Source organism: Carlito syrichta, unplaced genomic scaffold (genome assembly GCF_000164805.1).
Source record: "Carlito syrichta isolate Samal-C Ts95f unplaced genomic scaffold, Tarsius_syrichta-2.0.1 Scaffold63326, whole genome shotgun sequence".
NCBI classification, from domain to species: Eukaryota; Metazoa; Chordata; class Mammalia; order Primates; family Tarsiidae; genus Carlito; species Carlito syrichta.
The window spans coordinates 193456-215547 of NW_007007422.1; the positions used below are offsets into that span (position 1 = coordinate 193456).

Below are 22092 nucleotides of genomic sequence, written 5' to 3' on the forward strand. Positions count from 1 at the left end.
GAAGAGTGTAATGTCACAGCTATGGTATCTTCTGTTTCCAGGTTTTGTCTACCATATGTCTAGGTGAGTATCTCAAGCCACATCTACTAGAGATTGTATTGTCAACATCTCCCTGTTTTTGCCTGTATTTGTTTTAGGTAACTGGGTTCCTGACCACCAGTTTTGTCTCAGGATAGGGGGTCTATTGGCCAGTGGAGCTAGAAGGTCATGAAGAACCCCTTTCAGGGAAGCTGGAAGTATGAAATGAGTGACCTCCAGTTTTGTAGTCCAAAAACCAAGTCATGCAGAGAAAGTGGGGAAGACAATAGAAGGAAGCTGAGAAAGAGCTGGCCAGAGGAAGTGCTTTCTAAGTATTCTTAAGATAAACCTCCATTTTACTTGAATCTCTATGACTTTGTTTCTAATCTAGCAACCAACAAAGCCCATCCAGGCCATACCTATGGGCCAACCCAAGCTCTGAGGGGCCAGGGAGCCTCTTCATTCAGAACCAAACCTTTATGATAGAACAAGACCAGGCTTTCCAGCTTTCAGTCAGCCCCTGCTAAATGCTAGTAGAGGCAGGTGGGACGTGAACATGAAGGAACTCCTTACTATATACCTGCCAGATACTTAAACATTAAATTATTTAATCTTCACAAAGCTCCCTCATGATTGTCTTGTTATCATTTCACAGGAGAGAAAACAGTCAGAAGAGCTAATTAGCACGAAGCGGTAGTCAATGGACTTAGAGTAGGTCTCTAGGTTTCAGTCTTGGTCCTCCTTCCTCCCTTAAGGGTTTATGACTTTGCTTGTCTTTAAACTTCTCTTACAAACTTCAGCGTCCTTATTAATAAAATGGGGAAAATAATAATGCCTACCTTACAGGGAGTGGTGTTGATTAGATGAATGCAGTACAAATGCAGTTGGTGAGCATTCAGTAACTGTTAGTTCTAATAAAGCCCCAAGTGGCAGAGCCGGGTTTCACACCCAGGTTCGTTTGGCTGCAAAGCCCTGGCTCTTTCCACTCAGCATCAGTCCTTGAAGGGCTAAGACAGATCCCTCAACCACTCCAACACAAAGTATTTTGCAAGGAGGATGCAAGACATTTTAGCTAAGTTTGCCATCACCTGTGTTGTGAATCTGAAAGCTAACAACACATTTATGTGTCCTGGGTCTGTAACTCCGGTTACAGTTTCATATTGGGAAACCATAGGAAAAAGGAGAAAAGAATCAATGACATTAGCTTTACTCTGATTCTTCCTAAACCCTTCAGGCTCAAACAGGGAATCTGAAATTAAGTGGATCTTGGAGTACACCTCAGTCAGACCCCCAGGTATGAGGCACAGACCCCTGAGATGCTAAAAAATAAAGCGATTCAAAAACTATGGTTTTGAAAATCTGGTAATGCCAATCACATCTGTAAGCACATTTTTATGTAATTGTAAGGTGCTTACACATTATCAATCATGTATTCATCTTAATCAAGTTACCTGACTTGAACTGAATTGTCCTTGACTTTTTCTTTTTTTGAGTTGGAGTCTCACTCTGTTGTTCAGGCTGGAGTGCAGTGGCATGCTCATGACCACAGTGGTCTGCTGGACTGAGGTGATCCTTCTACTTCAACCTTCCAAGTAGTTGGAACTACGGGCTTGTGCCACCACAACTGGCTAATTTTTTGATTTATTGTAGCGATGAGGTCTCGCCAAATTGCCCAGGCTGGTCTCGAACCCTGCTGGGCTCAGGCAATTCTCTCACCTTTGCCTCCCAAAGTGCTGGGATTATACGTGTGAGTCATTTCGCCTGGCTCTTCCTAGACTTTGAATAACCCAGTAGTTCTTCCCAACCTCACAGTGTTGCAATGAGGAAAACTAAAAATGAATATAAAGGTGCTTTGTACATTGTAAATTTTGGAGACAAAAATAAGGTTTTAATATTATGATTAAAGCTTTTAAAAAACACTGGCTGAAGTATTCACCATTTTGTGTAAACAGTTCAGCTTGAAAAAAAATGTGGAATGTAAATGTGGAGTCAAGATGTGGGCTCAGTTTCCAGTCCAGTTTCAGTCCTGACTCAGACATATGCCCAAGCTTCCACTGGGAAAATGCTGAATTAATGTCTTAAAGAAAAGGATTTAAATAAATAGTGGTAAGGAACATGTTATTTTGTTTTGAAAGTTTTATCTTCAGCCTTACCAATCTCAATCACTCAGGGTCAAGGGATCCTATAAATGGGTCTCTGTAGAAGGCTCAGTTTCCAGTCCCAACTTTTCTGTCACAAGTGGCTCTCTTAACTCAAAGCTCAGGTTTAGGAAAACTTCATTTCCCAGGACTGCTTTTAGTAGAGTCTAGCTCTCCTGCCCAGACATAACCTCCAAGATAATAAAATCCTACTTCCTAAGGTTTTGATTTGAAAATTCCCCAGCCTTTCCATGTACATCAGTGTACAGACTCTTTTTCAGGAGAAACATGGCATTTGAGAATACAGGAGAACACAGGTGAGTGTTGTGTACTTCCTAAAGATGCTTGTGGAGCTCTCCTCTTGGACCAAGTGAAAAAAAGGAGCGCCTGCAGAGTGAGAGATCCCCGGTGCTCTCCCAGATACAGGCCTGGGGCACTTACTCCTTAATGACACTCCTCCATACCAACACGTGGTCCAAAATGGAGTTCCTCTCATCTTTCATCACACTCTTAAGAAACATTGAGAAAATTATGAATTAACTGACCTTGTATCGACATGAGAGAAATGGGGGGGGGGGAGTTAATGCACAAACACAACACACAGAGGTAACTTTTCAAAATAAATTATGCAATGCTTTATAAACTGCATAAGTTCCAACAAAATGTTGGGGGAACAGATATGGTTATTTACATCAAAAATATTTATTACAAGCAGATTCCCTTTTCTCACATTAAAAAGAAAACATACAGCTGAAAACATTCAGAGAATGGAAACAATTAAATGTACTCTCAAGTCCATTATCAAAGTATCACTAAAGAAAAATATATTTTGGAATTAAGAATTAGGGATGCCTACACACAATTTAGACAGGGAAAAGAAAAAAAACTCATCAAAATAAACTCAGAATGATCCTTTACATTTTACAGTCTTTAAGCCCACAAAATGGTGCTACTTAATATATTTCTCCATGAATTTTTTGTGAAATTCAGACCGCAGTGTATCGTTAACAAATCTTTTGTCTTTCTTCTGATCATCCACACCTTTTGCACAGTTTTTGAAGACGACATCATCATCCCACCTGAAGGGAAAAAAGAAACATAATGAAAAAGAAACATCTTATAATGTTTCTATCAGGAGACAAGAATACTATGGTGGGGGAGGAATTCTCCCAAAAAACCAGAATTATCTTTTGGAGTAGTAGACTTGAAATTTTTTCCTCCAGACCAAATGGTCAACCAAAGTTTTCATCTGAAAGTTTTGAGAAGGTTACGTTATGATTTGCAGAAGAAACATCCCAAGTTGTGGTAAACAGGTGACTGGTTTTTCCACCATGACTACACCTGCTCATGCCATGCTAAGTATTCAGCAGTTTCTGGCCAAAAATGGCATGACCCCCATGACCCACCCTCCCTATTCACCTGGTCTCATTCCAAGCGACTTTTTTGGTTTCCCTGGATGAAAAAAGTCCTCAGAGGGAAACGTTTTGCCAGTGTGGAAGAGGTGAAACAAAAATCGGCAGAAGCACTAAAAGCCATCAGAAATGATGAGTTCAGCTGGGCTCAGTGGCTCAGCCTGTAATCCCAGCGCTTTGGGAGGCTGAAGTGAGTGGATTGCCTGAGCCGGCGGGTTCGAGACCCGCCTGGGCAACTTGGCGAGACCTCATCTCTACAACAAATCAAAAAATCAGCCGGGCGTGGTAGCGCGTGCCTGTAATTCCGGCTACTGGAAGGCTGAGGCGGAAGGATCGCCGGAGCCCAGCAGGTCAAGGCTGCGGTGGCCAGGAGCGGCCACTGCACTCCAGTCTGGGCGACGGAGTGAGACTCCAACTCAAAAAAAAAAAAAAAAAGATGAGTTCAAAAACTGTTTTGAGTAATGGAAAAAGGGTCTCAGTAGGTGTACTGCATTAGAGAGTGCTTTGAAGGTGAATCAGGTTTAAACATGTAAGAATACACAATTTATTATAAACAAATTCTGCTTTGTTGGGGGCCCCTTCTTATGCATTGCAAAGCTTAGTCACCACACAGAAAGATGCTCAATACATACATCATTTGATGCAGCAATTACACAATGATGAAGTAATCCTTAAAACATAATCTTGCTTTATTATAGCAGGAGGGACAATTCCTATTTAGAATATATGAAATATTCTTATTTCTCCAGTAAAAGAAACTTCTGAGTTAAAAAGCAGAAATACAGGATTTTAACTGCATAAATATTTAATGTTTCAGGTCTAAAACAAAGAGGCAGCACTTAGAACCACCCTGGTATTAGTGTAGACATATTAGTGTAGACATCTCTAGATGATAGTAACAGATCCATTTACTGTAGCTTATATTATGTGGTTTTAAGGATTTTATCTATTCCTCTTTTGTCAGTTAGCATTTTATAATCATCCACTGTTGTTTTCACATCATAGGGCCACAAAAGGAGAAGGAACTACTGAGGAATAACTGTTAAGGCTAATGTGTGGCCCACATTCACATTAACCGTGGAGAAATATCAGCTGAAGAGCTCGGGGCAGAACTCTGGTTGGATTCTACAATATACAAGCTTTAAAAAAATGTGTTATAGAAAATAAAAAAGTATGATTTCAGAGTATTATCTAGCATATAAAACAAACCCATGTACATAATACAGATACTCTCATAAATATATATAAAATACAAAACCTTATAAAGTTTATATGCACACGTTTGTTAGCCAGGAGAAACTGCACATGGGAAATAAGCAAAGGATGTGAGCACCTTGGGAAAATAGTAACATTATCACTGAGGCAGTACACAGAAATGTAAGAAGCTGAGCGAACAGGACACAGAAATCTATCTCCGATTCTATCTGCATCCAAAAAGAACAGAAAAACAAATAATAAAGTCTAATTTTAATCTATATATAATCAGTATAGTTTCTTCTGTATCTACTCTCTTCTCAACTCACTCAAAACAGGCTTTTTGTCCCTCCTACCCAACACCAAAATGCTCTTCCCTGACATATCTGACCCAGATGATCACTCCTCTCTCTTAAAACACCTAGCTTGCTTCATTTCCAAGACACCATCATCTTTTGGTTCTTCTCCTTCCTCACTGGCTGCTCCTTTTCAGTCTAGTTTTCATTCAAAATTCATTCAATCAATATTTATTAGGCACCTGGTATATCAAGAGGTCGGGCAGATGATTAGAACGGGTATTGGTAACTAGTCATTTCACCGATTTCTAAACATTGTGTCAGGCTCAGTCCTCTGACTTCTCTTTTCTAGCTACACCCATTTTCTAGGTGATCTCATCCTATCTCATAGCTTTAAAAACTGTCTATAAGCGGATAACTCCCAAATCTATTATCTACAGCTTGGACTAATTCCGGAACTGCATCAGGCTACCTACTCAGCATCTCCTCAGAGTTGGATGCAACACCCCAACGGACCATGTCTGAAATCTGCCACCTCATCTATCCTCAAACCTTAATCACAGTCTTTCCCATCTCTATCCTCTCAGTTGCTCAGGTCAAATACCTTAGTCTAGTCTCTGACAAAACATCACCTTGTCAGCAATCCTTCCTTAACTACACTGTTGCCTCTGCACATAGCAGGTAGTTTTTTTTTTTTTGTCGGGATCTCACTCTGTGTTGCCCAGGCTGGAGTGCAGTGGCATGCTCATGGCCACTAAAGCCTTGACTTGCTGGGCTCAGGCGATCCTTCCACTTTAGCCTTCTAAGTAGCTGAAACTATTTTAAGGATGGGTTTTCACTGTGGATGAAAACCACTGGAAGGTTTAGAAGAGGAAGCTGTTGTTGACTTCTCAGTTTAAAAGGGCCACACTGCTGTGTTGAGGAAAAAACTGGTGGGGGGATGGAGAGGGTGGTGAGTGTGTAAGCAAGAGAGGGTTAGTGGTAGTGTGTCACTCCAGATGGGAGACAGGAGCAGTGGATGTGGGGTCAAATAGTAAATATAGTTTAAAAGCTAGGTCTAAAGGGTTCCTTGACCACCTTATACACAATACGACCAACCTTCCTCCACTCAGCACCTCCTATAGGATTTTGTTATATTTTTCTCCATATCACCATCTGAGGCATTACATACAGTACTTCTGTTTATAGTGTCTCCCTCTTCAGTCCTCTGCTTTATCCCTCCAAACACATACCAGTTTCCTGTATGGAAAAGAGTTAACATATAGCAGGTCTACGACTTCTATCCTTAGAAAGGCTTATGAGCTAGGTTGGCCATAGGCTAGCATTTGGGAAACTGGGTTTCAGAAATCTTCTCACTGCCATGGTGCCTAGAGTTTATAAGTAATATGACTTAGGCTGAACATCTACTTTCCTTTAGAGAGACAATTTGGGTATGTGCTAAGCAGAAGTTGCCTATATGACTAGCTCCAACAAAAACCTGGGCTTCCCTGGGCAGACACACTGACACATGCTGCTGCATTTTCACTGCTGGGGGAAGCAGTTAGCTCTGTGTGACCACTCATGGGAGAGACAGAGCATAGCGAAGTCTGCACCCAGATTCCTTCAGTCTCTGTTTGTGTCCTTCCCCCTTATAATCCATCTCTGTATCTTTATTACCTTAGCCATGAGTATAACTATATGGCAAGTCCCCTTAATTCTTCTAATAAGTCTCTGAATGGGAGGGGTGGTCTTGGGGACCCTTGACACACACCTAAAATATAAGCTTTGTGGGGTCAAGGGCTCAGTTCTTTACTCTATCCCTAGTGCTTAGATCATTATCTGGTACACAGCTGATTATCAGAACTATCTACTGAAAATAAGGCTATTTTCTTTCATTTAGTTTCTTCTATTACTCTACAATCTTACAGAGAATAGTATCAATAAAAAGGTGGGGTTTTAGAGGCTTTACATAATGTACTTTGCTCACACACACACACACACACACACACACACACAGGCCATTATTGTGTAGTACCTTCTTTTAACTTTGAAGTTGGCTTGAGGCTGGGATGGGCCAGTGAGATTAAGCAGAGGGTTTCCACTCAGAATGTTTTCCATGCGAATTCTCTCTTCTTCAGCTTTTTGTTCTTGTTCCTGCCAATGATTAAAAAAAATTCACATTTACTTATATTAACTCTGGGTCTAATTTTTTTCTTTTTTATCCTTTCTTTTTTTTTAAAGACAGAGTCTTCCCTCCGTCACCCAGGCTGGGTGCAATCTTGTGCACCGTAACCTCAAACTCCTGGGCTCAAGAAAGTCTCCTGCCTTAGCCTCTTGATTAGCTAGGAATATAGGTGTGTGTACTCCACAATGCCTGGCTAATTTTTAAAATTTTTTGCAGAGACAAGGTCTCACTTCGTTGCCCAAACTAGTGTCCAGCTCCCAGGCTCAAGAAATACTTCCACAATGAATTCCCAAAGCACTGGGATTCCAGGTGTGAACCACCACACCCAGCTTTGATTTTCTTATATTATCTCATTAAAAAAAAACCAAAACCATTAGGATTTTATGGGAAGAAAACCATCAAGGTAAGGTTTTCTTTCTTTTTTGAGGGGCTTTTTAAGACACACCAGAAAGTGTCACTCATCAAAATAAAATAATCTGACATTTTTATCATAAATATTTCAGTAACAATACATATTGTTATTGCCATCATACAATAGTCTCTTTCAACTCTGAAATGCTATAAAATGCTATAAGATGTGTATCTGTTTTCTTTCTTGAAGTATATATAAAATCAATTGCTTTTTTTTTTTGAGTTGGAGTCTCACTGTCTCCCAGGCTGGAGTGCAGTAGCATGCTCATGGCCACCGCAGCCTCGACCTGCTGGGCTCACGTGATCCTTCTGCCTCAGCCTTCCAAGTAGCTGGAACTACAAGCATGTGCCACCACTCCCAGCTAATTTTTGATTTATTATAGAGATGAGGTCTTGTCAAGTTGCCCAGGCTGGTTTCAAACCCGTGGGCTCAGGCAATTACCTTGGCCTCCCAAAGTGATGGGATTATAGGTGTGAGCCACTGCACTCAGCCAATTGCTTTAGATTTTAAGAGAATGATTTAATACTGAAAGGGTTTAGTCTTTTTGCCTCAGCATAACCTTTAGAAAGCTGTTCAGACATTCTACTGCAGAACAAGCAGCCTATCCCATCCCATCCCCCCATAGCAAATCTCCTTCAGGTACAAGACCAGGACAGCCCAACCATTCATGGTTGAGCATAATAATCTCTAGTAAACATTTAGGTTCCTTGTCAAGGCTGAAGATCAAAGGTCACCCTTTGGCTGGCCAAAGTCATAAAAGTAATAATGTGACCACCCCACCTTTGGTCAAGGAATTTGTGAGTTGCAAATGTCTGAGTTTGTGAATTGCAAATGTCTAACAAATCTTTTTGCAGGACTCCTCCCTGCCTCCAGGGTTAACCTAATCAGCCCTTTGTGACCTAGGTGACACAGATAAGCCCTACCAAGGCAGCGATCACATGGATAACCCACCCATCTGCCTGCTGTCCATCACCTGAGTCAGTAACTAAGCTTGCCCCTTCATGATGTGGAAGCAGACCACCACCCAATCACCTTAATGATCTTCCCCCATGTAGGGGAATTGTTAAAAGGACTCAACCACAAGCAACCAGGGGCCATTGCCTTGCTACTCTGGTATGGCCATGTGCTCTTTGAGACGAATCTTCTTTCTTTCTTTTCTCTCTCTAGTTTACTTTTAAATAAACTTTTCTTTCTTAACCTTTTTGTGTGTTGCAATTCTTTGCATTTACTTGGATCTCTGGGTTACTGGTGCTGCGCCACCCCTCACCCCTCCAGCACTCCGCCCTCACCCTGTCTGTACCCTAACAAATACACATACTCTAGTAAGTTAAGAAATATTAAACATCAAAAACACACATTTAGCAAAGCTATTTTCTCAATTTTAAAAGGGCTATACACAACTGTGATTAAAAATAATTGTATTTTAAATTACTAGCCCTGTAAACTTACATCTCTAGGTTTGGTTATACATTATTATTAACCAAGACTTTAACTCCTAAAAGAAGACAAACTACCATGTAAAAAACTATCTACAATGAACACGGATTTCTACTGCTCTACCTGAAGCTTATTCATTTTGTTCTTGTGATTTATTGTTACTGACTTTTCTATTTTTATTCCTCTCATCCTTCATCAGTAAGAACATTGTCTTTCTTTATGTTTATTTTAGTATCAACCTCTTCAAATTCAAATGATCCTCAATTCCATTCTAAGAATTCGGAATATAGAATGTCTAAAATCCTTAGCTAAATCTAGGTCTACCTATTAACATGCTATCTTAAAACAAATACAAATTCCATTTTGTTATATTTTGATGACAACACTTTAAGAAAAAAAGAGACTGTGTGGAAGTAATTTTAAAGTGAACCTTGCTTCATGAATATAGGCTGGTGGCTGAAGAGTCCATGGGTCAAATCTGAATGACCTCATTTTTGTAAATAAAACTTTACAGGAACATGGCCACACTCAGCCTATGGCTGCTTTGGGACTATAACTGCAGAAATGAGTAGTTGCAGCAGAGGCTGTATGGCCAGCTGGGTTAAAATATTGACTATCTGACTCTTTCTATAAAGTGTGCTGATCTCTGACATAGGCTAATTGGTCTGAAAATCTTATTGTGGGGCACCTCAAAAACCAGCCAATAGAAAGAGAAACAAAGATAAAAGAAACAAAATTGTCATTCAACCCCAAGAAATAACACATTTTTGTACAAAAAGATTGTATAAAGCTCACAAAACTGTGAAACCTTCTGTCTAAAACGTGTCCCCTCCCTAACAGTCAACCAAAAGCATTTAAATTGCTTATCTCTTTATGTACTCAGAGCTGTCAGGCAAGCCGTAAGAATCTGGAACAACCGCCCTCTAGTGGTCTACAAGTGAGGCTGGGAAGGTTCTTATAATTCTATGATTTTTAAAAATTAGATGCAAGAACTATAAGCTATTAAAGGAATTATGCTCTCCTATACCAAACTTTAATAAGAATTGTATTTTCAAATTCTGCTTCTTCCTCTCTGAATTCTAACAGTCTTCAAAGCCTATCTCAAATTCTACCTTGTTTCTGAATTCTTCTCTGGCCCTTCTGATTCCCCTGAATGCTACTTTGCATTAACCTAGGTTAGTGTTTTCCCTCCAGGTCTTTTTCCCTCTTTCTTTTTTTTAAATAGAATAATTTTCAAATAAAATCTTACACAGAAATCCACAGAAAAAGCTGTGCTGCTCTGGCTGAAACCGGGGGCTGACACCTCTACTTGAATGTCTCATAGTGGGTCAAATTCAACATGCTCAGATAGAACTTATCACCTCTCTTCTCTCTGCCTAAACGTGCTCATGCTTCTGCATTCCCAGTATCAGTATATGGCACAGACGCTACCCAGAAACTAGAGGTCACCTTTGCTGCCACAATCAGTCACTTTATCTGGTCAACTCGGACTCCTTGATAGCTCAACCAGCATCTATTTACTCTCTCAATTTCACTCCTCTTATACAAGCTAAGATTCTCTTAAGTGCATCTGAGGTTTAATGGACTAGCCTCCATTCATTCAGTTTTTTCCGATCCATCCTCCTTAATTTTGCCAGAGTAATCTTTCAAAAATGCATATCCAGTCTTATCAATCTCCTGCTAAAATCAACTGGCTTCTGATATCCTTTAGAACAAAATTTAGACTCCTTCAGTGTCGTTTCACAAACCTCTAATGCTCTGACCTGTGCTTGCCTCCGCAAGTTTCATCTCTTATTGTCACTACTCTGAATAATTCATTCAAAGTTTTAACTGTCTTTGTGTTACATATTCTTTTCTTTTATTGTATAAATGGAGAGACTGTGGGGTTCAGAGAAGTGAGGTAACTTGCCCTAGGTTATATAACAACTATTGACAGAGTGTCTCAACAGTGCTTAGTCAGAAAACAAAGAGAGGAGAGATAATCTTTGTAGACCATGACTCTATCTTAATCATCACTGATTCTTCTGACACTTAGTAGACATTGACTCAATGTGCTGAACAAACAAAATAGTGAATAATCACAATTTGATTAATATTATTTACTATACTGAACTATTTGGAAAAAATTTTTTCCATAACCAGGACACCTGGGATGTCATAAGAATAATCAGATTCATAGATCTATAAGTGCTATAATATTTAGCCATGGTGAGGAAAATTCCTAATATAAGAAGGTTTTACTTGAATTCAAAAGTATTTCTACTTTAGCATGTGTGAGAAGATGGGGAGATGTAAATATTTAACGCTTTGACTCTACCTTTCTAGCCTGCTCTTCAGCTCTTTCTTTTTTAATTTTTTCCAGTTCTGCAAGAAGAGCTGCGGTATCATCATCATCACTTTCTTCCTCAAAATCTTCGTCTTCCTCCTAAAATAAGAAGTCATAGCCAAGGATATTGGAGAGAAAATATACAGTATTCATTTTTTCCATAAAAATTACATTTACCAAATCTTTGAGAGATAATTAATTTTCATAGTGGGAAAGGTAAATACACCTAAATATCATGATTAATGATTAAGAGTCAACTAAAAACTAAAATAAAACCTCATAAAAAATCTTATGGAGCTGGGCTCGGTGGCTCAGCCTGTAATCCCGCGCCTTTGGGAGGCTGAGGTGAGTGGATTGCCTGAGCCCGCGGGTTCGAGACCCGCCTGGGCAGACGAGACCTCATCTCTACAATAAATTTAAAAAAATTAGCCAGGCGTGGTAGCACGCGCCTGTAATTCCGGCTACTTGGAAGGCTGAGGCGGAAGGATCACCGGAGCCCAGCAAGTCGAGGCTGCGGTGGCCGGGAGCGGTCACTGCACTCCAGTCTGGGTGACAGAGTGAGACTCCAACTCCAACTCAACAAACAAACAAACAAACAAAATCTTATGAATACCTATTAAAAGGCCAACACCTGACAAAGTAACTTTCAAATTTACATGGCCAAAAGGAAATTTCCATATGAAAATATTTCTAAAAACAGAAAAGTAACACTTTATACTAAAACATAGTACATATGTACAGTGTAATACCCTAATAGAGTTATGAGTTACAATCATTTTATGTGACTCAAAACAACTTTAAGCTGGCAAGTAAGGATAATCAAAAGTGCAAAAAAGGGTACTAAATTCCCAAAAGAGGGTAATTTCAAACAAATAATCATTAAATTTTACTTAAAACTGGGTTTCCTGTTTTATTATTAGTAACTCTATCATTCGACTCTAGAATTAATTGCTGATATATACATAATTGGATGTGGACTCATAGGAAGTCACTCAGATATTTTCACCATACTGTATATAGAAAATGGCAAATTAATTACAGATTAATTAGAGGTCAGGTCTCACTGAATTTTAATGTTGATATAGTGATCCTTGAAAATCTTCTGCTCGATTACTTTCCTCTCTGAGCACAGAGAGCATCATTAAGTGCACTGCATGTTTGGAGGGGGCACCCTATCTAAAGTGGAAAGGTCTCTGGGTACAATTCTAGAGGGTGCTGTTTATAGAGAGGCCAGTGTGGAGAGTATCCTATGAAGGTGTATAACATGGTAGCCCAATCTCCAGGGCTTAGTACAAGGAGTTATTTTTGGGGGAAGCATAGTGTTTAATGGATTGTTTACATTATTTGATTTTCCAGATCAAACTTGTTCAAGTCCTTACCACAAAATAATACTTTTTGCTTTAACATCAATGACAAAGTTTAGGACTAGGGTCAGAGTTACATTTAAATAACAGTAAAAATAAATACAGGTCACTTCTTAAGGTCAAAAGCATAGAAAGTATTTCAGGAAAACACAATAAATGAATAATTAGAGATAAAAGGAGGAAACAAAACATACGTCTGTTAGAGGGTCATCTGCATCCAGGTTGGCAGCAGGAATCTGGTCTAACCGAGGCTTTTTAGACACTGAAGAGGAAGTTGTGTGTTCTGGGGAAAACAAACATCCTTTTGTATACTAAAACAAATTCTGCATTTCTTATAATGTTTTAGGGAACTCTGTGTACAAAGAGACCACACTGAAAGCTTCATGACAACAGGGATCATACCCATCGTGCCTGGCAGATAAGCCTCTGGTAAATATTTGATGAATGAATTAATACAAGTATTGATTTTAATATGAGAACTGCAGTCTCTCTCAGGAAGTCCTAGCAATAGCTAATATATGCTGACAACATAAAATGATAACACTGGAAGCCTTCCAATAGTCAGTTTAAAAAAAAAACAGGAGAAGAGACAGAAACCATGATGCCTGGCTGCTGTAAACAATCAAAAACACCTCAAAATGAACTGAAATGTCCAGGGCTAACTATCCCTAGATCACTCTATTCCTTCTAATATAGAAGCATTAAAAGATAGAATCTGAATGAATATCATTATCGTCTCTAGTCATCTATGAAATTGTTACAGCTCAATCTTTAAAAGCAAACAAAAGTATTAACCTTTTTCAATTACCACATGAAAAAGAAACTATCGACAACATAATTTTATGAGACAAATATTTGGGACAGTGTTAGTACCTCGGGTTGGACGATCCCTGTTTTTCTCTCTTGCAGCAGCTCTTTCTCTTTCTTCCAATTCTCTCCTGAAGTCACGGTTACGAACCTCTTCAGGGGCATCCTGAGTAGTTTGTCTAGAGCAGAAACAAGAGGTTACTTAAAAAATACACAGGCCTGTAGCAATGGAAGACTATTCAGGAATGAGATTTTGTCGCTCAAACATAACAAGGGGAAGATGACAAGGTCATAATTTAATCTGAAGGTTGCTAATAGGCCCTCTTGTGATGTTTCCAATATTTCAGAAAGTACAAACTGAATCATGTATTTTCTCATAATAAGGCTGCAGGTTGATGAAAATGCCTTTAATTTTTGTTAGTATGATTTCAACTCAGGGCATGTTATAGCAACACTTTCAATTTCATGTTGACCAGTGCTGATAGTGCACAGTCTCTCTAAGGTAATACACTACTGTTCCATCTACATATGAAAATTCCTCATTAATAGGAGTTTCTGCTGAAGGAATATCTGGTAGCATTTCAAAATCATACAGCACAATTTTAGTATTAAATCCTCTATTGTATTCTATTCCTGTGAAAATAGACAAATGACATAAACATACTACCATATCACGACCATGCCATTTAACAGATTTTGTCTTGTTTTGTAAACAAGAAAAAAGTGAAAGTCTTTATTACCTGTATTTTATTTTTGTATGAGAGGGTAGGTCTCTGCTTGAATACTGTTTTGAGAGTTGGCTCAAATCACCTTCTCCTTTTCCTCTTCCTCCTCTCGCAGGCTCAAAAGTTGGCCTAGCTGCTGTTGTCATCTTTTAGGCTCTGAAAAAAAGTTATTTTCAACACAACAAACTTGCTGGAGACCAGCTCCAGCCGGGTTTAGGGTACCCCAAAGGTGGAGATGGCGTTGGCAATTGGGGGGAAGAAGAAAGAGAGAGAGAGAAAGAGACTGGACTCTGGTTTAGTGCAGAAGTGATGTGAGTGTTATTGGGATTTACAACGGGCCTTTTATACACAAAGTCAGATGTGGGAGGGGCGTCCCTCACCCACCAAAAACCTTAATCCATGAAAACTTAATCAATGATTGCCTTTAAACCCTTTCCAAAGTTCACAGTGGGCTACCTGCAAGTAACCCAGCCGCATTCTTCTAAAACTGTATTCTACAATTTACACCTTCAATAAATCCTAAGATCATGACCCAGAAGCCTGTGACCAATACTACGGCTCTTAGATGTGACACGAGTTTGAACTATAAGTTGTGTGAAAGCGAAAACTGCAGTTTGTGGAAGAATGGGAGCAGTGAGCTTCTAAAGTTAGCTTGTGTTCGTCCCAGTCTCAGAGTTTTTATGTTTTGAGCTCACAGGAGCTTAATCTGGTTAGTGCTGAGTAGAAACGGGGAGGAAATGGGGTCAATAGCTCCGAATAGTGGTCTTGGGGTCAACAGCCCTTCCTGATCCCTAACGCTCAGTAGGGCTCCGTGGCCAGCTCCCAATACAAACTCTCATTTTAAAATAAGTATTAATTTGTATCTATCCTAGGGAAGTAAGCTCCAAAACTCATTCCCCAAGACTTGTTTAAATAATCCTCTCAAGGAAAAGTCATCAAGAAAGCAAATTATGAGGCTTAGGCAGTTCTTATTTAATACACACACACACACAAATCTGTCATGAAGATCTCAGTTTGTGTTCCTGTTCTTCTTCTGACTGTGTGGCCTTGGACAAGTCACCTAGCTTAAGTTTCTGTTACCTGTAGAATGGGGATATTCTTCATAGGATTATATAAGAATTATGACACTTGACATAAGAAAGTGTCACTTGACCTTGTAAAAACAGTACTGCTAGGACTGAATTTTAAAAATTCTCAACTTGGCAGCAAACAGCAGACACTAGACATTCTTGCTGTTGTCCTGCCCATTGTGTCCTTCACAATTTATCTTTCCTTAATAAATCTACCTTTCTTAGTTAAAAAAAAAAATCTCAACTCAACCTTACTCCACGAGACTCCCTAAAGTTTGCATTTTATCTAAACCTCAAATAACCACAAATAGGCTAGTAAAAAACAAACGCCAAAAAAAAACAAAAAAAAATTACTGACAAAGTTACTGAGTTCCTGGAGGAAAGTGTGCTAAAAACCTCAATGACAGTTACATGGACAAAATTTTTCAACAATCTTTTGTTGACTCAATTTTCTCCTACAACAGCCATCATGATACAAATCAGATCGTCTGTAGGTTGCAATGTAAGGAATGCTCAAAAAAAGAACCTCACCCCAAAGGATTCTGATAACCAAAATCAGGGACCCATTCCTTATGTTACTTTCTGCTTGGAGGAGCCAAAAGAATACTGCCTAGCAGACAGGGCTACTAAAAGCGTGTTAGTGTTGGAAAAGCAAGTGTGTGGGGGAAGGTGGTAGAAATTGACTTTTTGGTATACTTCTCTTGATTTTCCAAAAGAATAAAGGCGTGTATCCAGAGGAGACACAGAGCTTTGTGGTGCTGGAGGATCATCACTTTGGCCTCCCAGGAGCCTGTCTTTGGCTATCTCTAGACACTCACTGACTCGTCACCTGTGCCCAGCACTGCGGGGGCCGGCGTGGGAGGAGGGGAAACTGGAGCCCGCTTAATGCGGTGGGCAGAGCTGCCTTCACGCTGTGCTCCTCTCCACCTGCCCGAGAGCTCCGGACGCGCCGGGCAGGCAGCGAGCTTCCCACCGGCCCGCTGCTCCGGAGCCGACTTCACACCCAATGGCCCTTTCCCGCCTCACCTAGATAAGGAAGATAATTTGCTAGCCTCCTGCCGCTCACTTTGGCCGAGGTCCGATGCAGCAGACTCTGAAGATCATACAGACACCATTACGACCACCGGCTGGAGACACCTCTGCACCCAGGACTAAAGCCCGCGACCCGGAAGCAAAACCCAAGCGCTTTAGCCACGCTTCAGGGGCGGAGGCAACGACCAATCAGCAGAGACTTGGGGTGGAAGTCGGCCTGACGGTAGCGATGGGCGGGGCCCGCACGGCCCCGAGGGGCGGGGGCCGTGCTGAAATCAGTACTTTGGAGATTTTAAACTTCATTTCATCCCTTCAGGAACCCTCCTAGACGCCTTCATTCCGTACTGCGTGAACGAAAAGCCCCAGGTAGCCATACCACGTCTCCGGCCAGCGGGAGAGAGCGTGGAAGAGTACACCAAACTTTAAATGCCACGACTCCTACTCCCATCCCTTCTCCTGAGCTGGACCCAACAAGCTTAGAGAGTTGGGCTACGGAAAAACTAGTCTGCTCATTTAATTAATGAAGAAATAACAAATAGGTAGGGGGGCAACCACGATCTTTATAAAGGTAACATTCCTGCAAAAAATATTAGACTTCAAAGCAAAGGTTGTATTCATATTGTTATATCTTTCTCTTTCTTTCTTTCTTTCTTTTATTTTTGATCAAGATGTGGGGTACAATTCAGGGTTAGGTATACAAACTTTGATTATGCAGGTACCCTTGTTGATGAGGTATGCCCCTCTCTCCCCTAGCAGTTTCCTTTAACTGCCAATCCCACACTCTCTCCCCTGACAGTTTCCCACTACTGCCAGTCCCTTTCTTATAGTATTATAATAATTGTTCAAGGTCTGCTTTATGAGTGAAAACATACGGTACTCTGTTCTTTGTTTCTGTGATAGATCACTGAGTTTGATCGACCCTAAATCCATCGAAGTTGCTGCGAGGTCCATATGTTTGTCCTTCTTTATGGCTGCATAATATTCGATTGTGTATATGTACCACATTTTTTTAATCCAGTCCTGCTTTGATGGGCGACTTGGTTTGTTCCATGTTTTTGGAACCCTACCGTAAATAGGGCTGCAACAAACATACATGTGCAGGTATCTTTTTTTGTAGAATGATTTGAGTTCCTCCAGGTATATTCCCAATAAGGGAATTGCTGCGTCATATGAAAGGTCAATTTCTAGTTCTTTCAGAAATCGTCACATTGTCTTCCAAAGAGGTTGCGCTCCCACCAGCAGTGTAGAAGCAGTGTAGAAGCATTCCTTTTTCTCCACATCCTCGCCAGCATCTGTTGTTGTTTGTTTTATATATATATATATATATACATATATATATATATATATATTTTTTTTTTTTAAGCATAAATTCTAGTAGGAGGGGAGATGTCAATATAAGTGTTTATGACATTGAGCTTTTAAAACTGTGGCCCCAACTGCCAGGAGCATAAGATGGAACTATTAAATGGTTACTCAACGTTAGGCGAAGTTTTAATAAGACAACGAAGAGACAAAAAACGAACAAACCACTGATGGTCTCTCCTCCGTTCCTTAAACAAGGCACACTTTATTTAGCAGGATCTTGTTTGCTTAGTTGGTCTTGGTCATCACACAGATCTTGACGTATAGCAGTTGCTCAATAAATATTTGTTAAACAAATGAAAATCCCACTTCCCCAGCTTAGTTTCAAATGTAAGGAGCTCATGGAATTAAATAATTAAATGTTTTTCCCTCTAAATTCTTTCAAACTTTTTTTTTTTGTTTTGGAGTTGGTCTCTCACTCTGTTGCCCAGGCTGCAGTGCAGTGGTACACTCATGGCCACCGCAGCCTGCCTTCCAAGTAGCTAGAACTACAGGCATACGCCACCACACCGGGCTAATTTTTAAAAAATTTTTATTGTAGAGACAAGGTCTCGCCATGTTGCTCAGGCTGGTCTTGAACCCCTGAGCTCAGGCAATTTTCTTGCCTCGGCCTCTCAATGTGCTGGGATTACAGACTTGAGCCACCACACCTGGCTCTTTCAAACTTTTAAATGGAAAAAAGAAAAGTGGAAAAAGTCCCATTCCCCCATAAAATTCAAGATGAAAATCTTGATTTTTCTTACTGACAGTATTCCTGCCACTGAAGACATGTGCATCTCAGTAAAGGATACTATCACCATTCTAGTTACTCAAACCAAAATCCCAGGGCACCTACCTAAATTCTTTTTCCTTCACTCTTCACATCCTGTTCTTTTACAAGTCTTGCCAATTCTCCTTTCAGAATGTACCCTAAATCTCATGACATCCCTCGTCCAAGCCACCACCAGCTCCGACCTGGAGTGTAATGGCCTCTTAATGAATCTTTCTGCTTCCTTTTTTTGTCGTACAGTCAATTTTGCATATAGCAGTGAGAGTGATCTTTTAAAATTATTAATCAGATGGTGTTGCTTTCCTGCATAAAATTCCACTGCAGTTAGAATAGCAATCACATTTCCTAATGTGACCTGAGACGCCACGGAATCGGCCTTCTGCCCACCTCCCTGACTTCATTTCCAATAGTCACTCTCTTACACACCAAGCTCTGGATGCAGCCAAGTGGGTATTTCTGTTTTATAAAACAAAGCAAGATTCTTTCTGTTTTAAAGTCTCTCCACCAGCTTTTCTCTGTTGCCTGTGCCCCAAGGTTACCATCCTATGTTACCATCCTTCACATCTCAGCTCCAATGTTACCTCCTCAGCAAGCCTTTTCCCACTATCTGCATTTGCAGCACCACCCTCCTACACATCACATCACCATTTTATTTTATTTTTTTTATTTATTTATTTTGAGTTGGAGTCTCACTCCGTCGCCCAGACTGGAGGGCAGTGGCACGCTCCCGGCCACCGCAGCCTCGACCTGCTGGGCTCCGGCGATCCTTCCGCCTCATCCTTCCAAGTAACCAGAACTACAGGCGTGTGCTACCACGCCCAGCTAATTTTTGATTTATTGTAGAGATGAGGTCTCGCCAAGTTGCCCAGGCGGGTCTCGAACCCATGGGCTCAGGCAATCCATTCGCCTCAGCCTCCCAAAGTGCTGGGATTACAGGCTGAGCCACCGAGCCCAGCCTATTTTATTTTTTTTAAGTTGCTGAACACTACCTAAATCTATTCTGTTGATTGTTTATTGCCTTCTTGCCTGAGAGACAGCATAACAAAGTCATCGGGAGAAAGGGATCTACAGTATGACTCTGTTGGTTCTAAGTTCCAGTTGAGGCAAGTTATTTTCCATTCCTGTGCCCTCAGTTTCTTCATGTGTAAAATGGGCATAATTCCAGTCCCTATGCCATAATGTGACTGTAAGGATTAATTGAGTTAATACTTGTAAGGTGCTTAGAACTGTCTCAGCAAATCATACTTGCTAACTAAATGGTAGCTATTATTATGAATTGTATTGTTTCTATTTTTATTGTCTATCTTCCTACCTTAGAACATAGGAAAGCAGGAACTCTGTCTCTCTTGTTCACTGGTGTATCCTCTGCATATAGAACAGTGCCTGGCACATAGTAGGTGCTGAGTAAGTATTTGTTGAATGAATGAAGGAATGCTGCACTATCAAGTAGAGGAATGAAGTAACAATGGCAAGATAGTGACACAATTATAGAAAGTACCCACCGTTCTTATGTTCCAATTGCCCTTATTAGCCCGGAGTGAATTGCCTCAATCCATTTAACTCCCAGCCCACTACCCAATCTTTTGACTGCCAGCTGTGATCAAATAACCACCCTATAATTTCATTAACATCAACATACATTATTATCAGTCCACAAAATGAAAGCCTTTTGACTTCAAAAGTTTTTTTACTTAAATGATCTGAAAGTACTAATAAGAAATTGAAACTATAAAGCTTTTGACTTAAATGGTTTGAAAGTATCAAGGAAAAAAAACCTAAAAGTATGGTTACTAAGCACTTGAAATTCATCCTGTCAGTTAACCTTGCTGTCAAAAATCATCTAACCTCCCAAGAATTCTTATTTTAAACCCATTACCACAAAAGCCTAGTTGGGTCCTTAATTCTACCTGTCAGTCTTCTTACACTTTTTTGTTTATTTTCTGCCACTGCAATAATATGATTTCCCACATTCCCATCTTTATTCAAGTCTGCATGCCTCCTCCCCTTCCTTTTCCCTCCTCATTCTGCTTCCTGAGAGTAGATCTTTTGACTTCTCTGGGACAATGGAAGCTCTTAAGCAGGGCCTTCTCATCTCCCCTCTCAGCAGTCTATCAAGTTATCTTTGACTATGTCCATCTCTTCAGCTTTCCATGTGTTGCTGGGGATGAGGTGACTCAAACTCCCTCCCTTGTGCTCTGGATCCTAATTCCTCCAGCTTTCTTAGTGACAGGCATCCAATGAGAAATACTTCCCATTGGTCTTAAGCTATGAAGCCATCCCTTTCAGATCATTCTTACCAGCTTTTGAACACAGTATGGTAGATCTTAACCTTAAAAAACGTTGCTTCTTTTTAAGATAACAAATGTAGTATTTTAATTAAATATGGAAAGGATGTTTTATACAACTTTGATTGCAAAGCTGACTATTCTTATGGAAGGAAGTAATGTAGGAATTCCAGCTTCAAAGCTTACACAAAACAACACCCCAAAGGAAAAAGAGAAACCATAAAAACCTAAGAAGAAAATTTAAGAAACTACATATAGAACCTAGAGTTTGGAAGGATGTTTTGGTCAGGCAGAACACCTTAGGAGCTTTAAAATAAGTAATTTTAAAAATTCATCTATATAAAAATTTTATGGCAGATGTCAAAAACAAGATGCTAGATCAACAGGTAAATTTGGTAACACCCATAACATATACAGGATTACTGCAACTGCTAATAGTAATACACATAATATAAAAAACACAAGCAGACCAATTAAAAAATAGGCACAAGATATTCAGAAAAAGCAACTACAAATCTACAGTAGACAATAAACAAGAAAGACACTCAACTTCCTAATGAGGAAAATGAAAGTTAACTGACAATGAATTATCATATTACAGCCTACACAGCACGTCTTCTCCACACCCTGACTCGCCACAGCTTGTCCTGCTACAACCTATCTCACCACAGCCCATGCTCATGCCTCCCACCTCAACCTCCCAACTACAGTTCTGGTTTCATAGTCAGTTGATGTCCCATAGTCAGTCACTCAGCTTCTCCCAATGTGTCTACTCTAGTAGCATGCCAAGACCTGCTTTTCGAATGGTATAGAATTCTCTACAGCAGATGGAATGGCCTTGCTTCAGAACCCTAGGTACCAAAATTGCGGTTCTCCTACGAGCTTGCCATAAACTCCAAAAGGCATTTTTTCCCACCGCAAGTACTTCTAACTACTGTCAGGTGTGTTGGTTTGTGGCCCAAGTTGCAAAGCTGCTTGCCCTGCCCCATGGACTTGCTGAAGATGCTTTACCACTCTGTGGTCCAGTCAAAGCAGGAAGAGCTTCATGTCACTTAGAAATAAAGAGGCCTATAAGGTATTGTGTTTCTCTTTTAATGGTGGGCAACGCAAGGTATAATAACACTTCCTATTTTGGGAAGGAACAGGCTGATTGGTCCAAGACCCTGTACTCCTAAGAAGGACACTGATGTGGCAGGTCCCTAAATCTTCGTAGGGTTTATCTCTCATTACCCAAGGCCTCCAAATGCTTGCCATTTCTTGCTCATTTGTTTTGGTTAATAT

The 22092-nt window shown here is 40.2% G+C and overlaps 1 protein-coding gene across 2 annotated transcripts; it reads right to left on the minus strand.

The window, feature by feature from the left end:
* Window positions 1-2763: 2763 nt before the first annotated feature.
* LOC103252262 (spliceosome-associated protein CWC15 homolog) lies at window positions 2764-16530 on the minus strand. 2 transcript variants are annotated; one of them, XM_008050899.1, is made up of 7 exons: window positions 16430-16530; window positions 14309-14449; window positions 13635-13747; window positions 12956-13044; window positions 11389-11496; window positions 7073-7191; window positions 2764-3235 (listed from the first exon to the last, which is right to left on the minus strand). In XM_008050899.1, the coding sequence occupies exons 2-7, from the start codon at window positions 14437-14439 to the stop codon at window positions 3106-3108; spliced, it is 690 nt and encodes a 229-aa protein (XP_008049090.1). In that variant the 5' UTR covers window positions 14440-14449; window positions 16430-16530; the 3' UTR covers window positions 2764-3105. The 2 variants fall into 2 exon arrangements, with proteins under 2 accessions (XP_008049090.1, XP_008049083.1); XM_008050892.1 differs by having other exon boundaries at window positions 16390-16530.
* Window positions 16531-22092: the final 5562 nt, after the last annotated feature.

Excerpts from the sequence above, each read along its gene's own strand:
- LOC103252262 (XM_008050899.1), bottom strand. The coding sequence starts at position 14,439 with ATGACAACAGCAGCTAGGCCAACTTTTGAGCCTGCGAGAGGAGGAAGA. Across the intron at positions 13,748-14,308 it reads CATACAAAAATAAAATACAG|ACAAACTACTCAGGATGCCC; the intron begins GTAATAAAGACT and ends TTTCTGCTCTAG. Across the intron at positions 13,045-13,634 it reads CAGGGATCGTCCAACCCGAG|AACACACAACTTCCTCTTCA; the intron begins GTACTAACACTG and ends TGTTTTCCCCAG.